Source organism: Ammospiza caudacuta, chromosome 25 (genome assembly GCF_027887145.1).
Source record: "Ammospiza caudacuta isolate bAmmCau1 chromosome 25, bAmmCau1.pri, whole genome shotgun sequence".
Taxonomy (NCBI): domain Eukaryota; kingdom Metazoa; phylum Chordata; class Aves; order Passeriformes; family Passerellidae; genus Ammospiza; species Ammospiza caudacuta.
The window spans coordinates 3,959,986-3,976,410 of NC_080617.1; the positions used below are offsets into that span (position 1 = coordinate 3,959,986).

Sequence of the window (16,425 nt, forward strand, 5' to 3'; positions counted from 1 at the left end):
TATTTAACTTGTTAAAACGACGAGAGTTTTTAAATCATTGTATTTAAATAAAAAGATCTTTGCGCGGCGCTCGGTGTCGCTGAGGGCCGTGAGGGGGCGCTGCGCTGCCCGGCCCTCCCCGTTCCCCTCAGCCCCCGCGGCGGGCGCGGCGCTCCCGGCGTGCGGCGGGGCCGGAAGCGGAAGCGGGGTCGCGGCGATCATGGTGCCGCTGGGGCGGGGAAGGAGCCGCCGCCGGCACCCGGTGAGCGGCCGGGAGGGAGCGGGACGGGGGAACGGAGCGGGGACGGGCTGAGCCCAGCGCAGCGCTGCGGTTTGCACAGGCACCGGCAGTGCGCCGCGTGAGGGAGCGCCGCGCTCGGGGCGGGAGCGCCGCGCTCGGCCCGGCCCGGCCCCGCCGCCACCGGCCGCGCTGGGGCTGTGCGTGAGGGCGGAACGGGGCTCGGGCCGGGCCGGCAGAGCCGCCTGACCCGCTCTCCGCCCATGGTTGTGTTGTAGATGAGCCGTTGCGGGCGGAGCTCGCGGTGAGAGGCGCGGAGCCATGGGCGAGAACAGCCCCGAGGGCAACGCCGTCTACTATGAAGGGGAGGAAGACGATTTAGCCCAGGATGAAAATATGATGAGGTTCGCTGACAAAAACGGGCTGGTGTCCTCCTCGTCCGGGACGGTGTATGACAGGACAACCGTGCTCATCGAGCAGGACCACAGCGTGCTGGAGGATGAGGAGGATGAAGGACAGTGCGGTGACCACTTGCCTTTTTTACCCGAGGGTCACGAAGAAGGATTTCATTTAATAGCAGATCATGAAGGGATGTCACAGGGTTACGTGCAACACATTATTTCTCCAGATCAGATTCACCTGACAATAAATCCTGGTTCAACTCCCATGCCGAGGAACATCGAAGGAGCAACTCTCACTTTGCAGTCTGAGTGCCCAGAAACCAAGAGGAAGGAAGTGAGTACCTGCATGTGACTCTGGGCTTTGTGCACCTTAAAGGCTTTGAAATGGGCTGTTTTTCATTAGAGGTGCAACAGTTTTGCTGTTTTTTCAGGAGAGGAGAAGTGGTTTTGCTCGTTTTTGAGAGGTTTTGTGTAAATCTGCTTTGGTTGTCATCCCCAGCTTTGCAGTGTGTGTGTCCCAGCAGAGCTGCCAGGGCCATCCCTGTTCCCTCTGACACCAGCTGCTGCCCCAGGAACCTGCCAGAAGGCACTTGGTGGCACTGGATGGCAGGAGGGTGTGGCACTGGCACACCTTTGTGTCGGTGGTGTGTGACATTTTAGTGATCTCCAGGTTTTCTTCTGCTCTGGTCGTTGTTTTGTGAGTTCAGAGGCAGCTGAAACAGCCTGAGCTGTTCCTCTGGGCTTGGCCACATTCTCACAATCAGGTCACAGTTAGGGGCCAGGCCATTGCTGGGAGCTGGAGTACCACGTGTGAGATGCCAAATTTTAAATTATTTGTAGTTTTATTGTGTCACAGGGATGCTGTGAGAAGAAGAAGAAGGAGGCTTTAAGCTGATGTGTTTTGAAAGTTCAGGCCAGTCTGCTTGGTTAAAATGGAGTTTGCTCTTAATTTTGTTTTTCTATTTCCCTAATGAATTCTCTATGGATGCACAGTGTGGATTGTCCTGGGACTCTTCTTTTTGAATTTGCTCTTAATTCTGTTTCTCTAATGAATTCTGTCTGGAGGCACAGTGGGGATTGTCCTGGGACTCTTCTTTTTGAGTTTGTTCTTAGAATTCAGTAGGGAAACTGAATTATTTGAATGGGCAGTGAGGAGGGCTTGTCCTGGGACTGTTTTCTTTTGAGTTTGCTCTTAATTCTGTTTCCCTAATGAATTCTATCTGGATGCACAGTGGGGATTGTCCTGGGACTCTTCTTTTTGAGTTTACTCTTAATTCTCTTTCCCTAATGAATTCTCTATGGATGGACAGTGAGGAGGGCTCGTCCTGGGACTCTTCTTTTTGGGTGCAAGAGCAAATGGAATTTGGCTGTGACACCAGCTCAGGGATGGCTTAGTGCTCCTTTTTTTGGCCTGCCTGAGTTGTGTGAGGGGTGATGAGTGCAGGTGGCACAGTGACACTCAGCACAGAGCTGAGAGCTGGGAAATGGGGCTGGGGGGGTTCAGATCTGCAGCTGGGGAGTCTCAGTCCCCTTCTGGGCTGAGGTGTGTTCAGTGAGCCTGTTTGAGTCTCCTGCTGTCAGTTACTGACTGCATTTTTTCACCTTTACTCTTTAGGGAAGGCTTGTTAGGTGTGGAATTTCCTAGTGAAATGCTTTATATGAATTTATTTTCCATTTCTGGAATTAATTTCCCAAAGCAGATACCATAATGATTTCCCAGTGATACCACCATGTGAAAGCAGTGGCCCTGAGCACGTGTGAAAGGCTTTTTTGGCTGCTGTTTCAAAGGTCTGATAAGTTGTCTGGAGGTGAGGAAAGGAAAGCTCTAAAGGTCCCAAATATCTGAGTCATCTCTGAAAATGAACAGCTCTGTTCTTTGGTATTGCAAAATGTCTGCAACAGTTTTAACACTTGAAATAATTGTTTTAAAGTCTTAGATTTTCAGATCAGCCTTCGACATTTATGAAGCTAAAAAGGGATTTTGCACTTTAGTACCTTTGTCTTTTTAAATTCTGTTATACATCTCTCACTGTAATTGTGTTGGTAAGAACAAACATGATTACAGTTTCTTATTTCAAACCCAGTTACTTGTTCACTGAAAATGTAGCCATTTGTGGGGAACGTGGAAAGCTCAGGAAGAGTTAAAGGCAAACAGAGCAGTTACTGTAGACTTTGAACCAGGGTGTGAGGCTCTGCTTTCTCCAGCCCTGTTGCCTATTGCACAACTGAGTTTTCTGAGGTGAATGCTGGATCATGTCTCTGCCAGCAGCACCTCACTGTCCCTGGCCAGAAGCCACAGCCTCAGAGTCCCTGGGCCCTGTGCTGCCTGCCCAGGGCTTGGCCTCTGCTGCTTTGTTTTTTCTGTTGTGCCCTGGCAGCCTGGAGCTCCTGCTGCTGTCCCTGTGAGGCTTTCAGGTCATCTCTGGTGGTTCTGTGTGTATGAACAGTGTGCAGTGTTGATGTGTTGATGTGAAAAGAGAATTAAATGCTCTGGAGCTCCACAGAAAGGTTTGTTTTGCTCAGAATGTGAGGGTGATGTTGCTGCTTGGAAGAATTTGTGAAATAAAGATTTGGCCTTTAAACTGATACTGCCACCTTCCCTTACACATGGGCAGTGACAGCTGGGAACCAACCAGCTTAATCTGTAATTAATACTGTCCTTTTTCTTCTAAACCTCAATGTAAACACCTGGAAAGCTTAACAGAACCCTCCCTTGATTTTCAGGTAGTTCTGCCTGTGTCAGATCCCTTGTGTACCATGGGAAATGTTGTTAAAGTGTTAATTTCCAGTGTTAATTAACAAGGAACATTTATTTCAGCACTGATACACAAATTGTGCTGGATCTGGTGATCCTGGGGGAGGATGTTGCACCCTCCTCATGCAATAAAATGTGTTTTCTGTGCTGGTGTGTTGCTGCTCTGTGCTCTCATGTTGTGGCTGCCTCAGCACAGCCAGGCTTCCTAACTGCCCTGTAACCATGCTGCAGTTCTTGGGTGTTTAGTGGTAATAAATGCCCAAGGATTTCTGCCTGATTCAAACTGTAAATTAAGGGCAGATTACTTAGAGTGAAATTACTGTTTGATTTGAACTGTAAATTAAGGGCAGATTGCTTAGGGTGAAATTACTGTTCCCTTTTCTGAGAATGCTGAGTGAGCAGTTGAAAATGTGAAGGATGAATTCCTTGTTTCCCCTGGCAGGCAGGAGCTCAGCCTGACACACACACCTAACAGAGATGGGGACCACAAATTGTTTCCCCTTCCTCCTCCTTACCCAGCTTTCTATCCTGAGCATGACATGATCTGGGGTATCCCTGGTCACTCAGGGTCAGCTGTCCTGGCTGTGTCCTCTCCCCACTCCCATTCTGGTGGGGCAGAATGAGAAACACTAAAAAAATCCATCTCTGTATTATCAGCCCTGTGCTGAGCACAAATCCAAAACATGCTCTATACAGGTGAGGAAAATGAGCTCTATCCCAGCCAAACCCAGCACATTATGGTATTTCTGTGCCCTGTGTTTCTCACAGGAGGGTTTAGCATTTTCCAAATGGGAAAATTTTACTGAGTCAAGGTGAAGGTAAATACCAACTTGTTGTGGGAGCAATAAGAGACATGGATTGAGATAGACAAAAGATCACTCAGCTTTACAGAATTTTCCTAAAGGAGTCCTGCTGGCAGTTTTGTCCTCTACAAAACAGGTTGGAAGTGACCAAGAAGCTATTTCTGTTTTGTTATGGAGAACTGTCTAGAGCTTGATTTATAGCTGGTGTGACTTGCCAAGTCCTCTCTTGGGCTCCTCAATCACTATGAGGTGTTGAGGTTTCTGAACTTTAACAGTCAAATGAAAGCCATCAGTCTGGTAATTAATGGTGGAGGATAACCTTATTCAGGGTTGTATTTCTTGTGCTTCACAAGAGAGGATGAGATTTCCTGAGGTGTCACCACTTGCACAAATGATCTCTTGTGCCTGTACCAAATGGAGTTCCTTGAGAAGCTGTCTTGGGGATCTCAGTGGCTTACTGAGAAATCTGTGACAGCTGTATGTGGGTGTCCCTGTGACCTGGTGTGATCCATAACACTTCAGGCACTGCCTGTTTCAGTAGCCACAGAAGGAAGAACAAGGCTCACTGAATTTGGGATAGAGTGAAGCAATGAATCGACTGGTGGTTAGACCATGGGAGATGGGAAAACTGTTTTGCACAAAGTGTTGATGTGAATTCAGCACACAGGGCAGTGGGTTTGGAGCATTGTCACAGTGCATTTTCCTTTGTCTCCCTGCTCCACCAATGAGTAGCTCTGCAGGAAGCACTGGACTAAAATGCAGGTGCTACACATGTGGGTAGTGGGCAGGTTTGACGGCTCCTCTGTTCTTTCCAACTGTTTTATCAGATTTTTGGCTAGAAAAATTTTGGATTATGTTTTTCCTTTTTCCCTTCTGCTGGATTCCTGTTCTGCAAGCCCAGCTGCTTCCCCCTGTGCCACTCCTTCCTCACAGAGCACAGCAGAAATGTTCTTGTCAGAGAATTAAGCGGCAATAAGTTTTTTGAGGGGGCTTTGGGGTCAAAATCTGTTGTCTGACTACATCAAAGGACTCCATCCATGTGTGGATTCCAGAATTTATTAAAAATGATTGATGATGCATCATTTTGTCCTGCAGGTGAAGCGCTACCAGTGCACCTTTGAGGGCTGTCCCCGCACCTACAGCACCGCTGGCAACCTGCGCACGCACCAGAAGACGCACCGGGGGGAGTACACCTTTGTGTGCAACCAGGAGGGCTGTGGCAAGGCCTTCCTCACCTCCTACAGCCTCAAAATCCACGTCAGGGTGCACACCAAGGAGAAACCCTTCGAGTGTGACGTGCAGGGCTGTGAGAAGGCGTTCAACACCCTGTACAGGTGAGGGGGTGTTTAACACACTGTACAGGTGAGGGGGTGTTCAACACACTGTACAGGTGAGGGGGTGTTCAACACACTGTACAGGTGAGGGGGTGTTCAACACACTGTACAGGTGAGGGGGTGTTCAACACACTGTACAGGTGAGGGGGTGTTCAGCACACTGTACAGGTGAGGGGGTGTTCAGCACACTGTACAGGTGAGGGGGTGTTTAACACATTGTACAGGTGAGGGGGTGTTTATCACATTGTACAGGTGAGGGGGTGTTCAACACACTGTACAGGTGAGGGGGTGTTTAACACACTGTACAGGTGAGGGGGTGTTCAGCACTGTACAGGTGAGAGGGTGTTCAACACATTGTACAGGTGAGAGGGTGTTCAACACATTGTACAGGTGAGAGGGTGTTCAACACATTGTACAGGTGAGGGGGTGTTTAACACCCTGTACAGGTGAGGGGGTGTTTAACACACTGTACAGATGAGGGGGTGTTCAGCACACTGTACGGGTGAGGGGGTGTTTAACACACTGTACGGGTGAGGGGGTGTTCAGCACTGTACAGATGAGGGGGTGTTCAGCACACTGTACAGGTGAGGGGGTGTTTATCACACTGTACAGGTGAGAGGGTGTTCAACACATTGTACAGGTGAGGGGGTGTTCAACACTGTACAGGTGAGAGGGTGTTCAGCACACTGTGCAGTGAGAGGATGTTCAACATTGTACAGGTGAGGGGGTGTTCAGTGCTGTGCAGGTCAGGGGGTGTTCAGCACTACAGGTGAGAAGGTGTTCCAACACTGTACAGGTGAGGGGTTTTTTATCACACTACAGGTGAGAGGGTGTTTATCACACTTTACAGTGAGCTGCTGTTCAGCACTGTACAGGTGAGAGGGTGTTTATCACACTGTACAGGTGAAAAAGTGTTCCAGTACTGTGCAGATGAGCTGCTGTTCAGCGCTGTGCAGGTGTTCAACACTGTACATGTGAGGTGGTTTTTATCACACTGTACAGGTGAGAAAGTATTCCAGCATTGTGCAGGTGAGCTGCTGTTCAGCACTGTACAGGTGAGAGGGTGTTTAACACACTGTACAGGTGAGAGGGTGTTCTACATTGTGCAGGTGAGCTGCTGTTCAGCACTGTACAGGTGAGTTTGGTGTTTATCACACTGTGCATGTGAGCTGGTGTTCAGCACTCCAGGTGAGAAGGCTCTGGTGAATTTTCTTCTGGGTGTGGCTGTTGCTGTTCTGCAGGTTCCATCTGCTTTGTGTTTATGTTTGAATACAATTGTTTTGCCTCTTCCACATACAGGTACAAATAAACACCTCATATAAACCCCTCAAGTGTGGCAGTGCTGTCCAAAAGGTAGAATGACAGAACTGTGGTGTCTTCTTTATATTCCAGCAGCATTAAAGGTGGTGGATGAACACAAGGGTGTCTCAACCTTGTTGGAGGACTTTTGAACTGATAGCAGTCACTGCCATGGGCTCACTACCTCCTGTCAGAATATTCTGTCTTTGATCCTGTCCTGCACATCTGAACGAATGCCCTGCTTGCCTCAGGCCAAGTCTGTCTTATCCTACCAGTCCTAAGATGGATTTTTCTGACATGTTTTTTAGGTTGAAAGCACATCAAAGGCTTCACACAGGGAAAACATTTAACTGTGAATCAGAAGGCTGCAGCAAATACTTCACAACGCACAGTGACCTGAGGAAGCACATCAGAACACACACAGGAGAAAAGCCATTTCGGTGAGTTCCTGGCTGCTGTGGCTCAGGTAATGAGGCACCTGTGCCAAAAAGCAGCTGGTACTGCTCTGAATGGAGTGGTGATCTCCTGAGAAATAAGTGAAGGTGCCTGGCTGGCATTGGAGCCTCAAGGGCTCCCAGTTTGCTTTAGCAGTGGGTGCAGTGATTGTATTAAAAGGCAAGAATGGTTGAAGTAGTTTTTTAAACATAAACCTGTGCCATGGTGAGCATCTTTTAAAACACATTGCTGCTCTCTGCTGGGATGTATTCCATGTATATTCCATGGAGGAGACACCCCAAATGCTGCCTTTGTGCTTGGATTTTAAAGTCCTACTCAGAGCGCTGCTATGATATGTGCAGCATGCACAGCAGCTGCTGGGAGATAGCTGCTTCTAACAGAGCTTAGCTTTGGGCCTGCTTTTTAGAGTCTGGGACTGTTGCAAAGCATGTTTTAAGGTTGTAGCTAATGCATTGAAGGGGCTGATGCTGACTCTCCTGTGATGCCTCATTCAGGTGTGAGCATGATGGCTGTGGGAAGGCTTTTGCTGCAAGCCACCACCTCAAAACACATGTTAGAACACATACTGGTAAGTTCTATGGGGTTTTCATTTTCTTTAATTAAGCTTATTAAGTTTATATTAACTCTCAGAATCCTAATATGAATTTATAGTTGAGAGTGACACTGAGTTGATTGGCTCAGGTGACATGTGAGGGAGGGGGATGGCATCCAGAGAGACCTTTGCAGGCTGGAGGAGTGTGCCCATGTGAACCTCATGAGTTAAAAAAGGCCAAGTGCAAACTCCTGCACCAGGCCAATCCAAATTTTCCAGTTATATTTATGCTTGACAGGTCTTGAATTCAATGAACATGTTTTCACAAAGGTACCAGTAATGATGCATAACAATTAAATATTGTGTTGTGTGTCAGTTCCCATGGTGAGATGGAAAGCACTCACCTGCAGGACTCCCAGGAATGCTGAATGTGTGAAGGGACATTAAACATCTTGTTTGTATGAAATACTGCTCTGAAAGGTGCTTTAAAAGTGTGTAGGATGTTTTAAAGTCTGTTAAATGTGTTCTGTGCTGCCTCTAGGGGAGAAACCCTTCTTCTGTCCCAGCAATGGTTGTGAGAAGACTTTCAGCACCCAGTACAGTCTCAAGAGTCACATGAAAGGTCATGAGAAGGGACAAACCTATAATGCACTTCCCAATAACAATGTGTCTGAGGTTAGTAGCACTTCTGCTTCATGTTTCTGTCTTTGGATATAAACTATACCTTGGGGAAGAAATCATTTGGTCTGCACCTTGTTCTTAAGGTGTAACATTTAAGACTGGGGTTTTCAAATACCAACTGGGAAGATATAATTTTTTTATTTTCTGAAAGTTGATTTGTTCCTATGCTGATTTAAAATTCTGGGTTATATGGCTTTTTGGAAGTACTTTGAGATGTTAAGAATCTTTGATAACTGCTAAATATCCTTTGCTTAAAAATCTTATTCTTTGATTTTAGAACTGAGACCTGGGTCCCATATAAGCAAAGCACAGACTCTCAAAAGTGATTTAAAACATTTCTGACATTATTCTTTTAGTATATAATTTAGTTTGTTTTTCTTTCTTCACAGGATACAAGTCACTCACTGTGTCTGAGTGATTTAAGCCTCATATCAACAGATTCAGAATTGCGGGAGAACTCTAATCCAGTGAGTTATTGTCCTGGAATTGCCTCATCCTCCCTGAGTTTTGATTTTTGTCCTCCAAAATGTGCTGGGCTTATTTCAACTTGCTATAGAAAGCTCTGCATCTGATTTTACCATAACAGTGTTCTTGCTTCTTGATAAGTCTTGACTGAGCTTGGATTTTACATAGAGGAAATTGAGATGCTGAGGAGAATGTGTTATTTTTTGTGCTGTGGGAGCAGGGTGCAGCTCCTGTGTGCATTCTGCTCCTGTGGATGGCTAGAATTGCATAGTCCAGGATATAAAATGGAGCTTTTTTTTTTGCTCCAGAAAAGGTTCTGCAAGCAGCCAATTAATGTCTGTTTCTGATGGGGTACTGCAAGAAATAAGGGTTAAACAAAGAGTGGATGCAGAGGAATATATTTTACTTTCGAAGAAGTTACTTATTTTTGTAGGGGTTGCTGATTATGTTGGTAAATTTGATTACAGGTAGTAAAAACTAGGTGTAAATTTACAGCATGTAAATAATAGGTGTTGCCATTGCTGAGGGTTGCTGGTTCATTGGAGGAGTTTCTGTTTCTCAAATGCATGCAATGCTTCACTGGGGTTTGTGGAGACCTGAGATACAACATTGTGTGATGTTTTCCTCTTTGTTTTTGTTTGTCAGACACATGGACAGGACCTCAGCACAATCTCACCAGCAAGCATCTTTGAGTCTATGTTTCAGAGCCCAGACCACACTGCAAATCAGGATGACTCTCAGCAGACAGGTACCAGTTGTATCTGCACTGCTGTCAAAGAGAACTTTTTGCCAGCTCTGCATGCATGTACTGAATTCAGCATTTCAGACTGAAGCTTAATGCCCAACATAACTCTGAGAAGGAAAAATAACTTTAACTTCAGGGTTGAAATTCAGGATGTTGGGATGAATGGTGTGCACAGACTGTGGGACACTCAGTGATGGGGAGGTGATGCAGAACACTGTCCTGCAGTACTGGCACTGGAGCTCTCAAGCATCATCCTGTTTTCTTGAAGTTGCTGCACAACTGATAAAAGGCTTATCAGAGAGAGCTGATGAGCCTGATCAGGCTCAGTGTAGAGCCCAGTGTTACCAACTTCCTGAATTTGCAGCTACTTTAAGATTTCACTGCTAGGGTTGTTTTTGAGCACTACTCTGAAGTTAGCAACGTGCTAATGCTTTACTTGGCAAAAAAACATCAGCTAGCTGATGAGTTCACTAAAAAATCAGTTCATTCAGACTTGGTGAGAACAGATGCATTTATATTTTTTCTGTTTCTCTTCCAGCAGCTCCGTTGATCGAAGGGTTTAACGGCGACGCCGACTCGGTGGCTGCGGTCCCGCCCCCAGCAGCAGACGCGGCCTCCTTGTCCCTCCCCCTGGTGCTGCAGCTCGGCCTCCCCGAGGCGGCCCAGGCGGCGCTGCAAGGCTCGGCAAACCCTGCTGCTCCCTCGTCCATCGCCCCCAGCTCACAGCCAGCTGCGTTTGGGAATCCTGCTACTGTTTTACAATCCCCAGAAGTGCCTGTTCCTCACAGCACACCGTTTGCAGCCAGTCACCAAGACTTCCTGCAGCACAGCCAGCCTCCACCACAGCCCATCGTTCAGGGACTCTCAGTGGTTGCTGGGGCTCCTGCCCCCACAGCCCCCAGTGGCACTGAGCCCCTGCCAGCTGTAGTTCAGACTGTGCCTGTTGGTGCAAACCCTGTTCTGACCAGTAACCCCACTATAACCATTACTCCTTCTCCAAGCACCGCCATTCTGCAGCCCAGCATTGTCATGGGAGAGCAGAACTTACAATGGATCTTAAATGGTGCCACTGGTTCCCCACAAAGCCAAGAACAAATGGTCAGTACATCCAGCAGGGCTTTGGAGCCTTTGCTTTTGAAAGGGGAGGGGGTCAAACCTGTAAGATAAACCTCAGGATGCATATGGTGTAATGTTTGTCATTAATGTGTATACACATCACCAATGCAGCCCCTGGAATAGGGAAATAATTGGAGCACAGAGAAACCCAGGGTGCAGAAAGATCTTTTTTTTCTTCTTTCCTCTCTTTCCTTTTTTTTCTTCTTTCCTTCTGCCAGCAGGTGTCAGTGTGTTTATCCAGGACAGGGATACACATGGACCTTAGTGTATTGCTTTTAATGCAAAGAAGCACAAAAAACTCTGTAAAGGTTGTGTTTAGGCATTTTGCAATCTCTGTCCCTGCCTAATTTTGACTGATAATGAAATGAGTTTTTCTGAAAAGAGAATGTTTGTAGTTTTCTAGTAAATCTGGATAGCTGAAACTTCAGGAGTTTTCTCTTTGACAATATTGGTGCCACTTTAGGCTCTCAGCTGTAGGTGGACATGAGTGAGTGGTTGCAGGTACAGCAGTGGGAGCACATGGGAAGCAGTGGGAAGCACTGTGAAGGCTTCTGAGCCTTCACTGCAGTGTTTAAGAATTCAGTCATTGAATTGTCAAAATCCACAAGCTGAGTTTGCCAGCAAATAATGCAGGGGATGTTATGCCAAATCTTTAGGACCACCAAAAAATTAGTTTGAGCTCAGTTTTCCTGTGTGTCTCTGGAATATGTATATAGCTGTTTAGAGAAATTTAATTTGAGTCAATTCACACTTTTTTCTTGTTCGTTTTTTTTCTTTAAAGCCACAAGTTCCAAAAGTAGTAGAAAAGGTGTTTTTTACCACTGCATTACCAGTAGCTGGTAACACAGGTAAGCATGACACTGAACTAATTGATTGAACAAAGCTGATTTCTCTCTCCCTGCTGTGAAATGATGTGGTTCCATTGTGTTTTTTCTTTGTTTCACCTTCAGGAAACCCTGTTCAGCAGATTGGTCTCAGCGTTCCTGTTATCATTATCAAGCAGGAGGAGGCCTGCCAGTGCCAGTGTGCCTGCCGAGACTCTGCCAAGGACAAAGCCACCTCCACCGTGAAGAAGGAATGTTCCTCACCTGATTCAAAAGCTTTGGAGCAGCCAGCTTCCCAGCTGCAGCCTCAGACCTTTCCTTCCTCCTCTGCTCCTGCTTCTTGTGGGCAGAGCAGTCAGATAGTTAACCCTTCAGACTCCCAGACTGAAACATTAAGTGCCATGGATGTATCGGACTTCCTGTCCCTCCAAAGCCCTGAAACCCCATCTAATATAATTCCAATTGAAGCACTACTGCAGGGTGAGGAAGAAATTGGTTTGAATAGCAACTTCTCTAAGTGAAGATGTTCCAGATTTTCCTTTGCACCTGGAGGGTAAAACCCTTCTCCTTTAGAAGCAGAAACTGAAGGATCCATTCTTATTCCTTCCTCTTTGGAAGTTTTGTGGCTTATTTCTGCTTCACGGATGTCATCTTAGTCACGTCCCAGGTACATCCACCTTTGAGATTCTATCTAAAAAAAAGAAAAGGTAAAAAATGAAAAAAAAAAAAAAAAAAAAGAAATAGCTAAGTTATATATGAACTGTTTTGGCTGCACTGTCTGTCACTTTTGCTTGTCATATGTGAACACAGAAGTTAAGGTTACTCGTGTGCAAAAAGATTTTTAAAAGGAAATGGGGGGTTACTTTGTCTCCAATTGCACATCACTTATGTTTGGGATTAAGGTACTGGCAGCAAGTGGGTCTTTGTTACAAGTTCTTGGGTCTCTAATCTTCTCCTGTCTCTCATGTCTCTACTAACCATGCACTAAGGGGAGCCCAGGAAAGGAGGCTGTGGGGGAGGAAGTGCCACAGCTGGGGAGAGGATTTATCTGCAGTGTGATTGGAATGTGATGGTCACATACCTGGTGGGGAGCTGGTGCCTGGTTTTGCTGAGTACTGCTGCTCTTACTGGAGCCTCCAGGAGCTTTGGGGGAGTTTATTCAGAATAGATCTGTTCATTTAATTCCACTAGGACTCGAGTGTGTTGCAGACACTGTGTCACAACATGGAAGCACAGTTGGAGCCACTGCTGGCTCTGGCTCCAGAGTCTTTTCTTGGCCTCTCCAAAGGGTGCAGTGAGTGCCAGGTGTGGTCAGGTTGGTGCCTGCTGCTCTTTTGGTTTCTTAGGCTCTGTTCAGCACCAAGTCATCATCCTAACCCTGGGACTGTTGAATCAGGAGCACGGTGCCTTTGCTGGTTACTCTCATCTTTTGTGAAGAACAACCCTTAAGAAAATTTTGAGAAAGATTCAACATAAATTGAGTTGGAATTCAGTGAGTCTGTCCTTCAGTTGTCCATACATGCTTCTTTTTTTTTCCAGTGAGCTATATAATTTCTGCCTGACTCTGCCTCCAGCCTGCTGCAATGCCAGCTTTTTGTGCACGGGGCTATTTCTTGACTAAAAGATGTTACTCAACAGAATAGTTTTTCATATCAAACTGAGAGTCTATATTCTAACCTACTCAGGGTAAATCAAATCCAAACCCCCCCTTCCACCAAAAAGCCTGTAATGTTGCAATAAATGCAGTCTCATTCTAAATGGTTTATTTATGCTGCATTATTTTAAAATATGTAATTTTATAGTTTTTATCCATCTTTCTGGCTTTGGCTGTCAGTTTTCTTGTGTTAAAGGAAAAGAATATTAAATAGTCTTTATTCAGTTTACAGTGTTGTCATTAGTGAGATACAAAGATAATGACTGTAAGCCAATTAGCAGGGATTGTCCCTGCACTCAATTTAGGAATACAGATAGTGGATAGAGATCTTTCACTCTTTGTGTTTGATCAGAGCTGCTCTCTGTACCTCTGGGGAGGGAGAACCCTGGTGTTTGATCCTCCTGTGACATGCTCAGTGTAGCCTGGCCAGCATGGGACTGGCATCAGCCACTCTTGTGCTGTTCCCTGAGAATGCACTGCCCAGGCAGGGTGAAAGGGCTGAAGGGAGCTGGCATTTCCCTCCTGCACAGCTGCTGGTGAGGTGCAGAGGGGAAAGAGCTGTGTCCTGTGAGTGTCCAGTGTGCCAGGAACATTCCATGCCTGGGGCATGCCAGGGCACAGAGCTCAGGGCTGGCAGGGATGAACTCAAGGGCATCACCCATGCTGGTGATGTTTCCTCTGTGTGTGTGTGTGTGCAGCAACAAGGTTTGGCATCCACACAACAGGTTAACAAAGCATTTCTTGTTTTGTTCCTGTCATGGCAATCCTTGTGGTGGCTCCTTTGCTTTTCTCCTCCAGCTTTGTTATGTGCTGCAGTTGAGCTGCATGGCAGCAAGAACTGATTTGAGCACATAGAACGTCCCAAGGCTGCTTGGTTGGGACTGTCCTCACAGAGGAGGCTCTGCCAGCTGCTCTGCCCAGAGCTCAGCCTGAGAGGGCACTGAGCACTGCCTGGGGCTCCCTCTGGTGCCTCTCACCGTGGCCTCAGGCATTTCCTTTGGCCAAGTGCAGCTGTGGTGTGTGAGGGTGGGTGTGGGTGTGTGCCTGATGCAGGAGTTGTGGGGTTACCTCTGATGGGTCCCAGGTGTGGCCTGCACTGTGACAGCTGGGCAATTTAGCAACCCCTTGTGAGCCTTCACAGCCTTCAGGGAGGCTTTTTTACTTTTGCTACTTAGGAATTAGTCAGCCTAAAACCCTCTTCTGGTTGGACCAGAGAGCATCTTCAGAAACTCTTTTGTGGCTGAAATGAGTAGAAGAAACTACCAAAGTCTCTGAACTGGGAAGCTCAATGTGAAGCTGCAGTGATGGGCACCAGTGCCCAGGGTCAATCAATCTCTGCTGTTTCTCTTCACAGCTGCTGGGGTTTTGTTTTTGTTGTGTTCCAGGAAAAGCACTATATCCTGCTGATTCTTTGGTGCATTGGGTTTGCCATTTCCCTCTTATCCATGCATCAGGCAGGCTGCAATTCAGGTGGAACTGGTTAGAGCTTGTACTGAGGCAGGAGCGAGTGATGCTGTGAGCACACAGGCCGTGCATCCACTGTGTTTTACAGGTGTGTGTGCTTTTGTTGTTTGTTGTCCCTCTGCTTTCCAGAGTGTTTGTGCTGCGTGTGTCTGAGGTGTTTTCACATTTGCATCATCCCCAGTTCTATGTGAGATCAGACTGTGCTCCAGGGCAGTCTGTGCCATGCTGGGATGGAAGGCGATCCAAGGGCAGCTGCAGCAAAGCCCTGAGATTCTGCAAGGCCAGAGATTCTCCTGTCCTCTCCTTGCTGCCCCAGCATTTAGCATATTCACTATTCATGGTTAATCAAAGGGGGAATTTCTGCCCTGGGTTCCCAGAAAAGGGTTTAATGTGCTGGAGTCTCTGGGAACAGCATGCCTGCCTCTGTAAAGTCTGCATGAACCCCTTTGATTATCAGTCAGAGAGCAGAAGTCACCTGTTTTGTGCTAGTGGGGTTTTACTTGGTCACTGATAGTTTCTAGATGGGTGTAGAAGCTCAAATATATAGAGAGGGTCGAGTTACTGACTTTGGTAGCTTTGGTCACCAAGCAAGGACCCAAATGAGCAGACTGAAGGTTGGAGAAATTGCTTTTTATGTTTCTAGGTGGGGGGTGGGAGGGTGGGGTAGAAAATCAGCACTGATTGAATGCTGGTACTGAATTCCATGGAACAAAGTACGAGTTGGACACTTGTGTAATGCTGAGTGTCCCCAGGGAGACAAGTTTGCAGAACCTCATACTGGTATCTAAAAATGCACTTTAGGTTATTTTATCTTTAACCCAATTGCTGCAATTTCTTTTGTATATACTTTCACAAAGTTTATTTTTGCTCTGAGTAAAAGTTGACAGGGGTGTGCAAAGATGAGCACTTAACTTGGTGCAATACCTGTAGCTAAAGATCCTTGTGCTGTGTGGTCTGTGTGTCTGTCTGACAGAACAGCTGTGCTGGGTGCTGTGCTGCCCTTCCTGTGCCCCACACAAATTATGCATCGTTAGCAAACGTCCAATCTATGCAAATAACCCTCTGAGAGCACTGTGCTTCTGCAGCCTTTTCTCTCAATGCTTTCTGGGGGCTGCTTGTCACTCCTGTTGGACATGCTGTGTCCCCTGGTGTGTGTCCTCCTTCCCCTGTCCTTCTGTCACCCACGTGGGAACACAAGTGACAAGCTGCTTTCAAACAGGCAATGTTGCACCTTTGAAATTTGTCCTCAAGATGGTTTCTGCTGTCCTGTTACTGCCTTATTTCTTGGGGGGGTGGCATGGCTGGAGCCATGCACAATGTTGTCCTTGATCTGCAGCTGTTTCCAGCTCTGAGATAAGCTGGGCTCCTGGCATGGAGCTGTCCTTGGGGTGGTTGGAGATGAGCAGCAGCTGCTGGGCTGTGCTGAGGTGAGGAGCTGGGTCAGTGGGGCAGAGCAGGGGAGCTCTGGTGTCACAAAATCACTTCCACACCAGGCAGGGCCCAGAGCCTCAGATCCTCCCCACAGAACCAGTCTAGGGTGTTGTCTCTGAAATCATTTGAGATCTGTGGGTGAAAAGTTCTTGGCAGGAGTTACCTGAGCTAGCTGGGCAGAACTGTTGGAGTCAGTTTGGACTGTAAGGCAAAAAAGAAGAGCATGTCTTTAATGAACCCTATGAATT

At 46.9% G+C, this 16,425-nt stretch overlaps 1 protein-coding gene across 1 annotated transcript; it reads left to right on the forward strand.

Moving 5' to 3' along the window:
- The first annotated feature begins 191 nt into the window (after window positions 1-191).
- Window positions 192-15,216, forward strand: MTF1 (metal regulatory transcription factor 1). The gene is made up of 11 exons (XM_058819744.1): window positions 192-241; window positions 496-952; window positions 5,272-5,510; window positions 7,118-7,249; window positions 7,760-7,833; window positions 8,339-8,472; window positions 8,868-8,945; window positions 9,589-9,691; window positions 10,227-10,786; window positions 11,586-11,652; window positions 11,755-15,216. Exons 2-11 carry the CDS (start codon window positions 539-541, stop codon window positions 12,147-12,149), a joined length of 2,196 nt encoding a protein of 731 aa, XP_058675727.1. The 5' UTR covers window positions 192-241; window positions 496-538; the 3' UTR covers window positions 12,150-15,216.
- Window positions 15,217-16,425: the final 1,209 nt, after the last annotated feature.